The following is an 18,234-nucleotide window of genomic DNA, read 5'->3' as shown; positions in this document are numbered from 1 at the left end:
TTTAACATGAAGAGCCTTGGGAGGCCGTGTGGATTTTTTCCCCTTATTTAAATTAATGAAATATTTATGTATGGAATCATGTTGGGAATGTATATAAGTGCATAGTAGACATAAATTGCTACCTCTGCTTATAAAAATCCAGTGTCTCTTTTACACGAATAGTAGTAGTAAAAAAAAAAAGTTATAATAAACGTTTTTCCAGTCTTTTACATGCCGAGTCTAATTTTATACTTAAATTATTCTAATTCTTATTGTAAAGGGCTTTTTTATTAAAATGTGAATTTGGAATCCAGTTGCATTTTTAATATACCAGTAGATAATATATATTTCAATTTCATATATGAATAATTAGAATTCCAAATGGCCTTTCCAGTTTTCTTTTCACACTTCTCCTAAGGCCCATTTGAATTTTATGTAGGTTAAGAAATAAAACTGATTTCCTAGATGAGTGAAAGTTATCTTTCTATAATTTTAGCCTAATGCTAAAATTAAACTCTTCACAAATTGACTGTTTTAAATAACCCTGCCCAGACTTGAAATTCTTAGAGCAACTATTATTTGGTATTTAAATGGGGCACCCTATCCAGAATGTACTTTTTTTATTGATTATATATCATGAAGTAGAACACTGATAGACGTATCATTTTATAGATAAACTGTGGAATAATTCAATTTTTCTCTTCCTCCCCCCTACCAAATCCCAGTCACTGCAGGCTAGCCTCTCACTTCCTCCCCTGCACTCAAGATTATTTTAACCTCTCAAGTATTTAGCCAAAAATATTTTTGGAAGCAAAGTGAATACATATAGCAGGGCCAAATGTAGCATATCTCAGCCTAGCTTCCTGAGGTCCTCAACTTCCCTGCTGGAGGATGCACAGAAGACATTGTTTTCACATAGTAGATTCAGGTGTTACAAGAAGCTAAATTCCTCCGTGTCACTGCTTTCATATACACAATTTAATGAAGCCTCTGGAAAGACCTTAAATTAACCCCCCGATGAAATACACAGACAATAATACACAGATTAATATACAGATGAAAATCTGTGTAATACTGATACTGAGTTTGGTCTGAACACCATTCTTACAAATTTATTCCAACTAGAATATGAGCTCCGTGATGGCAGGGATTTTTGTCTGTCTTGTTCGTTGCTTTTTCGCTAGTACCTAGAACAGTGCCTGCCACATTATATGGTTAATAAATATTTGCTTAAAAAAATGAATTTTCTTACATTCTGGATGAAAACTCAGAGCTCCAGAATTTCCAGGATGCTTCATAGATTTCTGAAAATGTCTTAAAATTTGATTATTTGTGTGTAATGATTCTGACACCCTTACATATAAGGCACAGTAAGCAGCATGGGATATAATTTGAGACAAGTAAGGCCCTTTGCAAACTGGCCCCTCTACCTATACACCTATAGCATAGACAGCAAATCATTTGCTATTCTTTGAATTTACCATTTCCTTGCACATACCTTTGCCTTTCTCTGTGCTAGAAATGCTCTTACCACCTTTTTAACTTGCCAGAGGCATATTCATCCTTTTTTAAGGTGCGACTCAAAGTATCATCTCTTCTCTGAAGCCATTCTCAATCTTCCAGGCAGGAGGAGTCCCTCACATCCCTTGGGCTCCACAGTCCTTTATGCATAAATTTGTCATGGCATTTACCTCCTTGTCCTGTCATCATTTCCAGGTCTGCACTGGATTGTCAGCCCTTCAAGGGCAGAGGACATGTCTTTTTTCCCTTTCTTTCTTATCTGCCTGGATCATATCATAGTGTATATCACACAGTAGGTGCTTAATAAATGCTTATTAAATAACTTACGAACTGAGTGTATGAAAACTAAAGGTGGGAGTGTTCTATTAAAAATGATAATATATAATTTGGCATGAGTTTGGAAAAAGTAAGTATACTAAACCTGGCTTAAATTTATCAGATTTGCTAGCACAGTGCTGTGGTTTGAGGTAACTGGCCACACAAAGGAACAGTTGAAAAAGAAAGAGAATAAACAGATGGAGTTAAAGTTCTAGGCAAGGAGGTGACACAATAAAAATAATGGATGCTGGATATGGAGTCAGAGAGGCTAACGGGCAAGTGGGTGGACAAAAGGAACAGACCTGCCTTAGAATCATATCTAGGACAAACCTTGGAACCACTGAAAGAGCCAGTGACTATGTCGTAAGTGAGTATTCAACCAAGCAGATGTTTTGTCAATACAACATCAAATCTCTCTTTGGCTGTTTGTGTAGGTTGATTTTTTTTCCCTCAAGGTGATGATTTGGGGACTGAATGGAGTCAACTGTTCAGGCATTATGTAGACTCATATTATATCTGTCCTTATATCATTAATGTCGTTGGGCAATTCTCATAGACTGATTCACCCGAACATCTTTCCAAAATCTGTAAAATGAACACAGTTGCATTCATGTATATAGATTGACCATTGTATTTTAAGTGCCTGAAATGTTCGTTTGCTTGTTTGGGTTAAATATTTAGAGCAACGTTAATAAGGAATTGGGCCATATGAATTTCCAGTTCAAAAGCATTAATGTTATTGTTGCTGTTTGTATTTGCTTTCTAGCTTTAAGAGGTTTTGGAAAACACATTCTGTAGAAATCGCCTGCAGTGTTAGCACTAAATGATAGCTAAAGAGAAGCATGCCTTTTTCTAATTTCATACCTCCTTGATAAATTTAAAATAAAGAGAAACTTCCTCAACATTTAATCAGAAACTGGAATATTTTGAACTCAAAGCCATTCTCTGAATGCTGTAATACATGTAAAGTTCTGAACGTAGATCACAGATTTAGCCTCAATCTATTTAGCTTGAAATGGTAATGCTACCTTGTAAACAGGAAATGCCCCCAATTTTGATCTGATTGTCTCCTCTGGAGGGGTGATCATGTGTTGAAGTAATACTCCAACACGCATTTCCCAATGAATAATATTCCTCTCAATTTTGTTAATGTTAAATAATTTCAAAACTCAAGGCAGCTGCTGTGAGCTAGGGATCTAAACACAGGAGAGGCCAGCGTTTTATTTGTCCGCCTGTAGACACAGATGTTGTTTGTGTTGTCTGGAAGCCTGGAATATGCTCTAAAATATCACTGTTACTTTCAGTGACTTAAAAGTGCCATGATGGTGATGAAGTGAATCCATAAGAATTTGTACAAAGTGAAATAATACTTCAAAAGGTATAAAAATATATTAAACTCTTATAAGAGCAATGAGCTTATATATGCATAGTTTAAGGATCTCTTTTTCATACTGTCAGTGACAAAGGAAATGCTCATTGCCTCCCAGCTGCCATATCCCTCAAAGTATTTTGGCGGCTAGCTGTGAAAATCCAGATGGAAACGGCAGCGAGGTGAATGAAACCTGGGAAGGCGAGAAGCAGGAAGTTCTAGCATGAGCCACATGCACACTGTACAAAAGAGGAAAACTAGGCTGTGAATTCGAATGTGCTACTTATAACTTCATATGCTGTATAAGGTGATTAGGACTCAGTGATAAAATTGTTCCAAGTTGGCTTTGCCACTTGGTATCTATGTGGCCTTGGACAATTTACATAAACTCTCTTTGAGCCTCAGTTGCTCTATTTAAATGATAGGGATAATAATAACCTTTCTCACAGGGCATACTGTGAGAATTATATAAAATAATGTATGTCTTGGGACCTGGTACATTGAAGGTGCTAAATTTACATCTGGATGTGATCTTGGTGGCCTCGGCCTGCAGCGGCTTGAAGCAGCATCTCAGTTCCCCGACCAGTGACTGAAGCCAGGCTGCGGCAGTGAGAGCGCTGAATCCTAGCCACTAGACCACGAGGGCCAGTGACTGAAGCCAGGCTGCGGCAGTGAGAACGCTGAATCCTAGCCACTAGACCACGAGGGCCAGTGGCTGGTTACAAGGCCCTGGCTCGTCTACTTTGGAGAAAGGAATTTCAACAGAAAGACGGAAAGTAGTGAAACAAGTAAAGTGTTTACTAGGTGGAAAAAAGCACGTGTGGATAGACACACATGGGCAGGCTCAGAGAAAGAGTCACACCTTTGTGGTAGTTTAAATCACTTATATGGAGGCAATTCTTCCGGGTTTCCTCTGGCCAATCATCTTGCTTTGCCAGGCTCTGTGTCCATATTTGGTCTCAGTCAGGGCCCTCCCCTGTGTGTGCACACATCTTTTAGCCAGATGGATTCCAAGGGTTTCTGGAAAATAGACCAAACATATTATGGTCTGGCGCCCCCTCCCTTCTCTGACCTCTGAGGAGCTTCCTGTGCATGTGTAGTCTGGGAGGTCTCCTTGACCTCAAGAAGGAGAAATATGTGGTCTCTTTATCTTTTATCCAAGCAGGACTCAGTTCCTCCTTGCTCCTGCCATTATCTTTATCTTGGAGTATCAGCCTAGGGTCCTCCTGCCTCAGATGTACTTTTTTTTCAATACATAAAAAAAAAAAAAAAAGCAAAAAAATCCCCCTGCATGTTCCTTGGTAGCTTGAGTTCCATCCGCTTGTGCCCTAGGACTGGAGAATGTGTGCTTTGAAATCAGAATTACTAGTCAAAGTGTTTAAGTCTAAAACCTTGTCCTTTGTCAGTTACAAATGAATTTCCTGGTAAATGAGGTAGATTAGTATCTCAATTTCCACAGCAAATAGAGAATGGCCTTTCTTTCTAAATATAGGTTTGTACAGGTAGGATTGTAATGTAAACACAACTCTCAAAAATAATTCTATTATTAGAATATACAGTTCAGTTGAACTGTACTTTAGAATGAGGTCAAGACTGGCCCTGATTACTAGAGTTATTTGACTACTGTGCTACTGTTTCTGTGTAATAACCTATTCTACAATTGACTATATATACACTATGCTACTAAAGAGCCCTTGTAGAAATTAGTGGTAAACAAAGGGGACATTACTAACCTCCCATTAGTGAGAGATAGCTTTTGAAGGTTAGGGCTGCATTTGCACTGAGTTAACCATTTCCTCTCATCTAAGTCTTCTTTGAAACAAATAACATGCATTTGAACAGAACAGTTAGCCAGAATTATGTGAGAAATCTATAGCTGTAGACTAAAACAAAGGCAACTAGCCTGTTAAGGTAGGAATGGCAAATGTGTGTCACTGGTATTGAGTCCACCTGATCTGTCACAGTACTTTATCGCTGAGCTCAGATTGGCCCATGAATCCTTCCTGCCACATTAGGATCATACCTAATTTGTTGATCATGTTTGCATCAGTCTAACAATCAAAGCATTCAGGAATTTTAGTGTCCAGAATCGAAGCCCTTCTGATTTCACCATAATGAAGGCAAAATGGCAGACAAGTCAAGAGAAATTCACCTGTCATTTCCCTCATTCATGGCGGTTTGTGAACACAGATTGGTTTTTCAGTCTTATCAATTATGTTACTTTGTTTCACTGCTCCCAGTGTTCAATTGTGACATTTGAATTAGGCAAACAAAACATTCTTCTCCATTTTCTAAAAACTTGCTTATTAAGGTATAATTAATATACAGTAAACTGTACATATTTATAGTGTGCAATTTGGCAAATTTTGACCCATGAAAACATCACCACAATCATCATAGTGAGCATATCCATAACACCCCAAAGTTTCCTCTTGCCACTCTGTAATGCTTTTTCCTCTACCACTCCCAACCTACTCCACTCCCAGGCAACCTGGGATCTGCTTTCTGTAGATTAGTTTGCATTTTCTAGAGTTTTACATAAATGGACTTTTTGACCCTTTAAAAAAAATCCAGCATAGCTTGATATTTACCCATGTTTTTGTATGTATCAATAGTTCATTCCTTTTTATGGCTCAACAGTAGTCCATTGTATGGATATATGAGAGTTTACAGTTATTCACCTGTTGATGGCTATTTGAGCTATTTCCAACTTCTGGCTATTACAAATAAAACTGTTGTTTATGTACAAGTCTTTGTATGGACACACGATTTCATTTCTCTTGGGTAAATAGTTAGATCATATGGTAGGTGTATGTTTAACTTGATAACACGTGAAGGTCTAATTAGCCCTAGAGCAAACGTTGCACTCCACCCACCTAACAAAGCTTAATAGCAAGACCCAAAAGGGTAAAACCGTTGCCAAGTATGGACCACACACCAAAACAAAGTTCAATAATAGGTATAGGAATGCAAAACCCTTTTTGCGTACTCTACTCAGTGCTCATGAATTATGAGGTTTTTCACTCTGGTTGAGAACAGGGACTATTGGCAGTCCTGTTTCAGATTTGCAGCCCTGTTTCAGATTCAAAGTTGCTTCCTTTAATCCTTTCAGATGGTTCTTTCTCCAGTCTCAAGTGTTTCCTTGCATCCATGTGCTGTTCCGGACCCGGTGAACATCCAGGGGGACCCTCTGCAGATCTCTGGAATTTTCTTTCTCTGCAGCTCTCTCCTCTTTGGTACTCTGTACTGCTAACTCTAGCTGTCTTGGCTTTCCCAGACTACCAGGTCCGTCTCCACAACTCAGAGAGACTGCCAGGCTCCCCTACAGTCTCCCTCCCCTGTGCTAAGGCCTGGAAACTCTTTGCAGGCAGTAAGCTGGCGCACTCATAGGGCTCATCCCATTTGTTTCCGACATCTCAGGGATTACCGTCCTTTTTTGCCCAATGTCTGAAAACCATTGTTACATATATTTTGTCTGGTTTTTGTTGCTGCTGTTTCAGGCATGAGGAGAAATTTCGTCCCTGTCACCCTATCTTGACTGGAAGTGGAATTCTTCTCCAGAATTTAACGTTTTTCTCTAAACTGAATTCAAATTCAGAAGTCCCTGATGAGTATCCTAAAAGTTCTTTCTACAACTTTTGCCCGTTTGGAAAGTTTCTTCTATCTCTGGGGAAAAAAAAAAAAGACACATTCTCTGAGTTCATGAAAACAGAGTCTCTCAGAGGAGCCACCTATTTAGTCCAGGACACTCTACAAATTTGCCAAGATGGTAATTTCTATCTGGTATATGGGATGGAACCAATGGGTAAGAAGGACAAGAGAAGTTTTGACTCAAGTCAGCTGAGAGATCGTCTTCTACCAAGGCTTTGTGGCTGGTTTGATCAAAGCCCTCCCAGTTCTATACCCTAGGGTATATTTTGAAGAATTTTAATAGGAATTAGTTTCCCAATTCTTTAAGCCAAAAAGAATAGTGAGGACAGCTTCCTTGGTGAGACTATCTCAGTCAGAAGATGGTACAGAGAGCTTGTTCCCCATTAGTTTAATATTGCTATAAATTGGATTTTTTCCCTAAATCCACAGCCAGTGTGTTGCTGTCTTTCTCTTTCTGCCACATTTGTGGTGCATCAGTCAAAATGCATAGCTAATTTACCAAAATAGCAATTTTTCAATTTGCAGTGGTAGGCATTGTTTTATGTTAAGTAAAACCATCTCATATGTGTCAGAATTGGATTCAAGAACTTAACCCTTTCAAGAGTGGTTTCATATTAAGTACTGACTTTAAAACTTTGGTATTTCATGCTCACTCCTTGCCTAGAATTATTCTAAGGCTGGAAGGGATGGCAATACTACCTTATATTTATATGTTCCTTCATAGATCATACAACACTTTGCAGAAATTATCTCATTTGATTTTGAGAGATACCAAAAAGTTTAGAAAACTCTAGGATCCGGAGGTCTGATTCAGGAGGTAATACAGATGATATACATATAGAGAAAAAAATATAAAATCAGACTTAAAGCCATGTAGTAAAGAATAGAAATGCTATAAGGAAGGATGAGATTATTAGGAGGAGGGAGAAGAAAGTCAGAGAATACTTTGTGAAGGTACTGACCCAAACTGGATATTAGGAATTAGATTGGTGAAAAATCAGAGGGCCATATTCCAGGTGGTTGACACAACATGTCCAAAGATACTGAGGCACAAATAAATAGGTCATCTTTGAAAGATGGTTAACAGGAATCCCCTAATGGAGCAGAATGTAGTTTATTCAGTAGTTCTTTGTGGACAGTGACTCTGGTGCACAGTTCTACCTTGACATCTTTACTGAATCATCACAAAATAAATGCTTACAGATTAGGGTAGAATGTTGTAGAAGTCACATTGTTTGCTTTTAAGAGTATGTGTTTGAAGCACTCTCAAGTGTTTTTAGTGGGCATCTAACTCTTTAGCTCACTGTTCTCACTTCTCTAGATGAAATTGTGCTGCACATTAATGCAGTTTAACACACACACGTACACATACAAATACATACATTAAACAAACAGCTTCACATACTTTGTGAACATAATGAAAATATGGAAGTATACATGGAAGACCATAGTGGTCAATAAAGATTCAGGCTCCAAAGTGATATGAACAGCCAGAAAATTGGACCAGCACAGGTAAGAAATGAGAAATTTTTAGGGCCATTGAACATCATGCATTTTCAGTGTTCAGTAGCCCTGAAAATCTCTCATTTAGGCCAGGAAGTCTCAGTCTCATTTGAAATGTTGAAATAAAGAGAACATGCACAGGTTCTCATTGATCTAAATTTCTGTTGAAGTCCAGGACCTCCCACCATCTTTTCTAGTCCTTGATTATTTTTCCAGACTCTTGTTATGAAGGCTGTAGAGCAGGCCTCACCTTTTTTTATTGTAGTGGTAACTGCTGTCTGAGTTAGCTTCAGAGCAAATTCTCCCATCTTATGTGAGGACAGTCTAAGCTGGACCCTGCACTAAGATGAATATTAGTTCAAGGAAATAAATAGAAGTTGTTTATTCCCACATCAAATTTCCTTCCTTCCTTAGATTGCTGAAGGATATTTTCATCTTTTTCTAAATAAGATTGGAGTCCCTTTTGATTTCTTCTAGGTTCCTATCTCATCTCCCTTCCTTTTGACTTTATGCTATAATTCTGTGTCCTTCTCTGGTTTGAGCCATTTTTACAGATTTGCAAATCAGTATACTTTTTTTTAACTGTTTATTTTATATTGGAGTACAGTTGATTAACAGTGTTGTGTTAGTTTCAGGTGTACAACAAAGTGATTCAGTTATACATATACATGTATCTATTCTTTTTCAAATTCTTTTCCCATTTAGGTTATTACAGAATATCGAGCAGAGTTCCCTGTGCTATACAGTAGGTCCTTGTTGGTTATCCATTTTAAATATAGCAGTGTGTACAAATCACTATACTTTTGAGAGCATCTTTTTTTTACATTAACATAGTCTTTTAACTATGTTCTGGGATGGCTCCAGTTAGCCAATATCGGTCACAAAGGATGAATGTTTATACTTCGGGCTTTTAACTCTACCAGATTTTTTGCCTTACTTTTCACTATACTGACAGATGGGGAAATCTTGAAAATTAAATAAGGCAAAATTGGTAGGTCCTGAGTACCGAAATAATGGGTGCATTTGGAACTGTGAGGGGGGAGATTAGGCTTCAGGAAGCTTAGTTATTTAAGTCATCTGATATCCACAGGCTCCAGACTTGCATGTGGGAGCACTCCATCTCTCACTCTGGTGCCCCAGAAAAGGCTGATGATCCCTGAGCACAAAAACAAAGGTCAGGTCTGGGTGGTGTGCCTTTAATACTCTGTTGTCATTTGGACCTTTAAAAAGGCTCTCTGTGATACTAGCCAAAGGACGTGACATGGTCCTGTTAACTCACTCTGCTCAGTGCCTAGTACAGTACTGTGCATTTGATACACCTTTTTCACAAAGTAACAGAAGAGAAGAGAAAATTAAATTGGGCTAATTTTCTAAGACTAGGGGAAATCAGAGAAGTCTATTTTGTTTTGTTTTCTTGACTTGAAATTGAGTGGATGTTCAGCAGAGGTGTGTTTAAGTAAACTTAGATGAACTGATTTGTTTGACAATTTGATATCATTTCCCCTTCAAAGCCCCCAAACTGAGAAATATAAAATGGTAGCCAGTTGTGAAAATTATCTGCCTCCTGTGTAGTGTTGCTCCTTCCTTCCTCCCTCCCTCCGCTCCTTCCTTCCTTCCTTCCTTCCTTCCTTCCTCCCTTCATTCCTTCCTTTGTATTTCTTGCTTAAGACTGTAATAACTCATTGTATTTTTCCCTAGAGCCAGTAATGAATTATTAGTGGGTCTGTAGTATTTTTTTAAAATTTGTTTATTTATTTTTGGCTATGTTGGATCTTCGTTTCTGTGCGAGGGCTTTCTCTAGTTGTGGCAAGCGGGGACCACTCTTCATTGCGGTGCACGGGCCTCTCACTATCGTGGCCTCTCTTGTTGCGGAGCACAGGCTCCAGACGCGCAGGCTCAGTAGTTGTGGCTCACAGGCCTAGTTGCTCCGCGGCGTGTGGGATCTTCCCAGACCAGGGCTCGAACCCGTGTCCTCTGCATTGGCAGGCAGATTCTCAACCACTGCGCCACCAGGGAAACCCTGTAGTATTTTTAATTGTGTGAATTTTTATTCACTATGCCATAGAGTACAGTTTGTAATAGCCATGTTTATAAACTGATAATTTCATGTTTGATGAGGAACTATTTATTAAGTAGACTTTTTACATGATATATTTTATGTACTCGGTTTATTAATAATCTTGCAATTCACAATGGATTACCTAGGTTGTATCAGTACTTTAACATAGCAAGACTTGTAATCATGACACAAGGTCTTATTTAGCTAATATGACTGATTATCTTTCACAGTGGAAGTATGAATAGCACCTTGACTCATAAAACCACTAGTTCTTTTCCCATTCCAATTTGAAAATATTAACCATTCCACATTTTTCCATAACAGGCTTAAGTTATAATTACAGAAATTTATAGAGGTCAAGGGAGGTCACCTAGAGATTTGTTTCTAGTTGGACCTGAACATTTTGCAAATGAGAAAACTGAGGCTCCAAGATATTAAATGACTTACCCAAAAACTGCATGGCTAATTAATAACAGCTGTCTTTGCATATAGTCTGTAAGTCTTGTTATGAATTACAGTAATTAAAGCTAATAATTTTATCCCCTCTCCCTCTTTCTTATTTTGGAAATGGACTACACTCTTTGGAAGTTATATTCCAAATCACTCAGGTCATGGCTAAGATATACCATGCTTTTTGGCCTCCAGTTATTTATTTGGAGTGTGATGACTTAAAGCTCCATTTTAAGAGGAAGTGTGGATGGGTAGAATTTAAAGAAAAATAAAGTCTTGAGCTCATCAGAAACTCAGAAGTTCTAGAAAAATGCTGATATAAGTATTACTTTCCCTTTCAAGTTCTGATAAATGACTTCTCCAGGCTGAACACCTGAAGATCAATCCCTAGATTCAGAGAGAATATACAATAGTTCATTTTATTCAGCACTTCATAGAATTTTTAAAAATTATTAAATTATTGGCATTAGTAGAGGCCTAAAGTGATCCTTCGTGCCAATCCACTCAATCTAGTCACATGATTTCCAACTACAGAATGTTCCCTTAGCTGCTGAAAGCTACCAGTGATCAGTTTCATCTTCAGTTTCCCCCCTAAAACTGATTTTCGAAAAATGGTTTTCAATAATGTTCCTAGGAAAAACGTGCTCCCTAGAGGATCAGTGAGAAATCATGAGTCACTTAGCCTTGATTGCCTCTTGACTTATAAATAAGCAAAACAGAATTTTGACTACCTTTTTGTTCATATTGCATGTGCTTTCTTCCACTAGGAGGAAAAAAGCAGGGCCTCCTTCTGGCTCAGAGATGCTTAACTCCACTCTCTTACTATCTGGTGGGGTACAATCCACTAAAAAAACAATTGTAGAGGTATAATTGAAGTACAATAAACTACACATACTCAAAGTGTACAATATGATAAACTTTGGTATGTATACACATGTGTAACTATTGCCATAGTCAAGATAGCAGATATTTAGATCGTCCCAAAGGTTTCCTTGTGCCCCTTTGTTCTCCATTTCTCCCTTATTGTCTTCCCCAGATAACCATTGATTTACTTTCTGTCACTATAGGTTGGTTTGCATTTTCTAGAACTTTATTTAAATGGAAGCATGCATTACATACACATTCTGTTGGTCTTTTTTCACTCATTTATTTTGAGGTCCATGCATCTTGTTATATATCAATAGTTCATTTTTTTTGACTGAGTAGTATTCCATAGTGTGCATATACCACAGATGATTTATCATTTCAGCTATTCATGGACACTTGGGTTGTTTTTAATTTTTAGCTGTTAGTGAGTAAACCTTTTGAACAACCTCGTACAGATTTTTGTGTGGACAGAAATTTTTATTTCTCCGTGATAAATGACCAGAAGTGCCTTGCTCTCCTGTTAAATTTAGCTTCACCTTTTTACGGAACTGCCAAAGTGTTTTCCACAGTGGTTGTACCATTCTACTTTCTTACCAGCCGTGTATGTAGTTGCTCCACAGTTGGTGTGATCAGAATTTTTTAGCCGTTCTGGTAGGTCTGTAGTTGTATCTCATTGTGGTTTTAGTTTGCACTTTCCTAATAACTAATGAGGTTGAGCATCGTTTCATTCATTTATTGGTCATTCCTGTATCTTTTTTTGTGAAGGATCTCTTCAAATCTTTTGCCCATTTTAAAAACTGGATTTCAACTCTTTATTAATTTGCTCAGATTTTGTTTCCTACAAGGCTGCAAAATAGGTTTTCCTTACAATAAGAATTAAATACATGTTTGTAAGGCCCACATACATCATTCACTTGGCAACATCTGTGTCTGTTTACTCCTGAAATGTAGTTTCTCATGTTTCCAGTCTGTCCATTTAAATCCTAGATATTCTAAGATTGTACTTATATTTCTCTTGTGACTAGCTTTTTGGTAAGAATAGATCTATAATAAATCCATTGAACTTTATCTTCTCTAGGGAATCTGTAGCATTTTAGGTAACAAGGTTATATGTGCAAGGCTAAAAACATCCACTTATGGTGCTTTGTAAATGCTTTATAGAAAATGCATCCTGTGGGAATTTTGAACACCACCAAGACATTTGTGTATTTAAGGAAATAATTTACAATGGTAACATTGATTTCAAGAATGAGAAGCGAGGCTGTTCAATGAATAACACTTACTGTAAATAAGTGAAACTTTTCCTTTTCTTTCTTTCCTTATTTATTTATTAATTTCTTTCTTTATCATTAAAAAATGAACAACTGATAACTTACTTGCATTGTTTCATTCAAAAGTTATTTATCGGCAAGGCAGTGTACTTTTATCTGACTGTATCTAAGAGAATGTGGGGTTTAGTCTTTTTGTATTCAAATCATAGTTCCAATAGAAATATTATGTAATTTTTTTATCGTGTTACACCACATTTCCTTAGAAGGGAACAAATCCACGTTCAAGTTTCTTTTTGAATGGGAAACAAATCTCTTTAACAAAGAGGGATTGTGCTTACATCCATCAGTGGTTATTTTTAAAAACTTCTCTGTTATTATCTGAAATGACAGGTTAGCCATGTATTTATTTTTATTTGCTCATCCTTTTCCAATGAATGTCTTTACTATGACTCAGATGCTCATATTAAAATCTTTGGAAAGTCTCATCTCATATGCCATCGTATGAGTGAAAATAAATGCAAGTCTGTAAATTTATTTCCTAAATATTCCTAAAGTAAACTTAATTCCTAAAGTAAATTTCCTAATTAGTGCCCTGAATCCATGGCAAATAAATGGGGGGTTGGGGGGGGGCAGCAGTTCACAGTAATTCAGTTCAAACACTTTCTTGCTTGTGTCTCCAAATAGAATTTGAGCTGTTGTTGAAAAATCTTTGGTAATGCCACAGTAAGGTTGCTCTCTCACTTCTCCCCTTTTCCTGGCTCCCGCTGATTTCAGAGAAATCTCTAGAGAAGCAGTTTTCAAAGTTTTCAAAGTCCCTGGACAAATAGCATAGGCCTTACCTGGGAACTTGTTAGAAATGCAGATCCTCTGGCCCAACTGCAGACCAGCTGAATCAGACACTGAAACTGGGGGCGTGGGGAAGTCAGGCCCAGCAGTCTGTGTTTTGACACGCCTTCCAGGTGATTCTGAAGCATGCCAAAGTTTGGGACCCACTGGTCTAGGGGAATGAAAGAAGTGAATGCAGGCCTATATAAAATTCCTTTCCTACAGCTCCAAGCTGACAGATTCATGATGAGGTTGCTGTAGCAACAACTGCACAGTAGGATTGGATAATGAAACTTTGTGAAATTAAGACGCATGAATATTAACCAATCCCATATTCTAGATCACTAAGATTTATATTGGGCAAAATGGATTTTTACTTTTAGCCTTATGTCAAGCACAGTTTCATAAGGTTTTATGTTTGACAAGTGGAAACCATGCCGTTTCTTAAGCATCACTCCTATAGAATTTAGACAATTTTGGTAGAAAAATAGAATTACTCTTAAAGACATTCATCACAGGACTTCCCTGGTGGCACAGTGGTTAAGAATCTGCCTGCCAGTGCAGGGAACACGGGTTCTATCCCTGGTTCGGGAAGATCCCACATGCCGCGGAGCAACTAAGCCCGTGCACCACAACTACTGAGCCTGCGCTCTAGAGCCCACGAGCCACAACTACTGAAGCCCGCGTGCCACAACTGCTGAAGCCCGCAAACCTAGAGCCCGTGCTCCGCAACAAGATAAGCCACCACAATGAGAAGCCCGTGCACCACAACAAAGAGTAGCCCCCGCTCGCCGCAACTAGAGAAAGCCCGCGCGCAGCAATGAAGACCCAACACAGCCAAAAATAAATAAAAATAAATAAATTTATTTTTGAAAAAGACATTCATCACAGAAATCATAAGTAACATCCTCAACAGTGACATATAACCCTGACAGAATTTATAATTGACTTTTCGTAATAAAATATAGTAGCTTTATTTACCTGTAATACCTGTTTCACAGAACACAGTGCTGGGTACCTAATGGCTGTTGAATAAGCATTAAGATATGATTTGTTAAACCCTTGTTTGGCAATTACATGTCACAAAAATTGCTATTAAAAATATATTTGTATTCTGTACTCTTCTTTCTAGTATACGGTCAGTCTAAATTCTAGCACTTTCTGTATTCAAAGAATTAAATTCATTTTAGGGTTTGCATTTTATTGATATGTGCTAAGGATTAGATGCGCTCAGTTAAGCTTCTTCCTGGCCAAATGACATACCCTGTCTCTGATGTCAGTCTGAGAAAATCCTATATAGTGTACAACATCCCCGGATTACCTTATCTAAGTATTACATGGACATTTCAGATGATATGTCTTGGCATGTGGTCATTTTTCATTAACTTATTAAGGTCTGTTAAAGCATCTTTTCCCCCTTTTGACACCTTGCCATAATTGAATGCAAAATTGACTGTAAGACTGAATGAATGCCTGATATTCATGCAGTAAGTTGATGGGGCTTCCTTGGTGTTTAGCAGGCACCATGCCCAGATAAGTGTTTTAGGAAAAGGGGCTCTGTTGCTATCTAACATTGGCTATGGACAAGTGACATCTACCCTGTGGACTTCATTTTCCTCAACTGTAAGCAGAAGGGATTCATTACAGCATCTCTAAGACCTTAAACATTTTATGATTCTAAGGCTTAGGGGGAACTGGGGGGAGAATCCAAGCCTTGAAGCATTGCTGAGGTGCAATATACGATTGAAAGTTTTTTTATGTATTTCTTGAAAGAATGAATGAAACAATAATTAGCATAAAGTCAGCCTCATACTTCTTTGGAGACAATGGAAAGTAGTGATATTAAATACTCATAATTTTAGAGTTTAGACTAATGTGTTTTAGGAAAAATACTTTCAAAAAGTATACTTAATGTTTTTTCCTCAGAGTTTTCACATTGAATTATTTCTTCTTAACCCTAAGGTATATTAAATACTTAGAAAAGCCAATAATTTTAATATTTTAAGCATAGGTGTGCTCTGCAGATCATATATATTCTTCCTAGAAGAGAAATATCTTTTAAAGGACAGCTCTCTACACTTTATACTCCCCTGCACTCACTTATTTCATTACATTTGTGCAACCTAAAATTGTAGGTATAAAGCTATTTTGGGCATGCTTTTTCCAGAACCTTGTAAGAATCAACAGGAGCATAATTTTAAGCTACAGAAGTGCAAAATAAGCACAGAATCCTAGCTACCATAAATATAAAGACCAGAATTCTAACTTGGCAAAAACACATAAATACTAGCAATGGGGGAGAGGGACATAAGGACAAAAAGGTCGAATTTTACCAGGTATTTCTGTATGTTTATAAACCTTTTCTCTGAACTTTGTGTCTTCTCAGAGATGGAATTTTGTGAAACCCCTCACACTCTGTGCTCTGGCTACCAGACAGACATGCACAGTGTTTCTCGGCATGGCTACCAGCTAGAGATGGGATCTGATGTGGACACGGAGACAGAAGGTGCTGCCTCACCTGACCATGCGCTGAGAATGTGGATAAGGGGGATGAAGTCAGAGCATAGTTCCTGTTTGTCCAGCCGGGCCAACTCCGCATTGTCCTTGACTGACACTGACCATGAAAGGAAGTCTGATGGAGAGAATGGTAATAGAGCTATCTGTATTGTTTACATAAAACCCAGAGAGGATGCAGGTTTTAGCCTTTGATTTGTTTTCCTTCCCTATGTCTGCCTACCCTTCATTTTGTCTGCAGAATGGAGATGCAGGTTAGCAGGGTCCCATGGACAAGGCATGTACCTAAGTATCTGGCAAATAGACACATTCATTTACAATAATAGATGAAGTACTTTTTATTTCTGGTGATTCCCCCGAAGGAAATAAATCTCATAGAGTCAGTAATATTGTGCATGTCTTATTCATTACTCACCTTTCATTTTCATCTTTATTTTCCAGTGCAATACTAGTGATATTTATTTTAGAAGTACTCATGTCATGTATTTTGGCTTTGTATCGATATATGAACAATGAGACGAACAGCTGTATAGCAAGCTTATTATGTATGTGCTCTGTATTCTGATTCAGATTAACCTGTCAAGTGTACAGAGAAAGGCAAATTAACCAGATTGGACTGAAATGATTAAAAAAAAAACAGAAGGTGAACATCAGCCATTTGCCAGACAATAAGTAGTAACAGCAGTGTCATTAAATTGTAGTTATATATTATTTTCTTACAACTTTTAGAAATGGAAAAGTTTTGTCATTTTGATTTGTTGGGAAGAGGTTAATTTATTTTGTTGTCTGCTTTTCTGTCCCTACCGAAGAACAAAGTCCTTTCATAAAAATCACATTACTGCTTATTAAACACATTAATCTAATCTCCTCCTCATTCTGTTTGTCTAAATTTCATAGGTCCCATCACCATGACCACAAAGCCTGGTCTGTTAGCAGTGGCTAATGAGTATTTTCTCAGGTGTCAGAGAGGTAGCCAACAGCCCTGTACCTGCAGCTTTTTCTATTCTATCCTCCTCTGCCTCCTTCAGCCTGTAGGAGACATTGGCCACAAGGATATAATCAGGAATGACATTTGTAATATCACTAAATATCCTATCACCAAATATCCTTGAGGGTCTTGATATTTTAGGTTTATTTTCATTCATGTATGTATGTATTGTTGACTTAGGCGAAGAGTGTAGAGGAGGTGAAGTGTGGAAGTGAGAAGGGAACATATTTGATCTATGTCGTGCATATTCATGTAAGTGAAGCAGCAATAGGATGGAAGTTGGGGGACCTTGGACTAGTCCCTACAGTTTTGGGGCTTCAACTGTCAAACAGGAAAAATAACGAACAAATTTATGTGAAATGGGGTGATAGAGGCTCTCCTGTATTTCAAAGACATTGTTCTTCGTCATCTCACTCCTGACATAAGGAAGTTATAGCCAGTTCACTGGGTTGAAACATTAAAATAAAAGAAAGGAATTTCCCTGTAGTGCTCCACCATTCTTCTACTCCTGCAAGACCCTAGGTATGGGTTTCTTCTGGGGTGATGAAACCTCTGGAATTAGATAGTGGTAGTAGTTGCACAACTCTGTGAAAATACTAAAAGCCACTGAATCGTACACTTTAATAAGAGTGTGAACATTATGGTATGTGAATCGTATTTCACTGAATTTGTTATTTAAAAAATACTACTGGATGAAGGGTAAGGATTGAAGATTGAAGAATCCCAGATGACTTGGACAAGGATTAATTAGTAAAAATGTTTGCTATTACAGGTTTTAAATTCTCTCCTGTTTGTTGTGACATGGAGGCTCAAGCTGGGTCTACTCAAGGCAAGTGTTTCCAAATATTCAATGACAAATTATTTTACCTCACCCCATCCCTGACACCCACCCTACAACATTCAACCCTGCCTGTCTGAT

The 18,234-nt window shown here is 37.9% G+C and overlaps 1 protein-coding gene across 1 annotated transcript in view; it reads left to right on the top strand.

The window, feature by feature from the left end:
• LOC117196875 (teneurin-1-like) overlaps window positions 1-17,439 on the top strand; it is a 284,497-nt gene extending 267,058 nt beyond the window's left edge. Inside the window, exons 3-4 of the mRNA XM_049704538.1 lie at window positions 16,200-16,460; window positions 17,225-17,439. Of these exons, the coding sequence (XP_049560495.1) occupies window positions 16,200-16,460; window positions 17,225-17,439 (476 nt within the window). The remainder of the gene's footprint in view (window positions 1-16,199; window positions 16,461-17,224) is intronic.
• Window positions 17,440-18,234: the final 795 nt, after the last annotated feature.

This window comes from Orcinus orca, chromosome X, assembly GCF_937001465.1.
Source record: "Orcinus orca chromosome X, mOrcOrc1.1, whole genome shotgun sequence".
NCBI lineage: Eukaryota > Metazoa > Chordata > Mammalia > Artiodactyla > Delphinidae > Orcinus > Orcinus orca.
The sequence above is the reverse complement of the archived record's forward strand: the minus strand, read 5'-3'. Positions and strand labels throughout refer to the sequence as shown.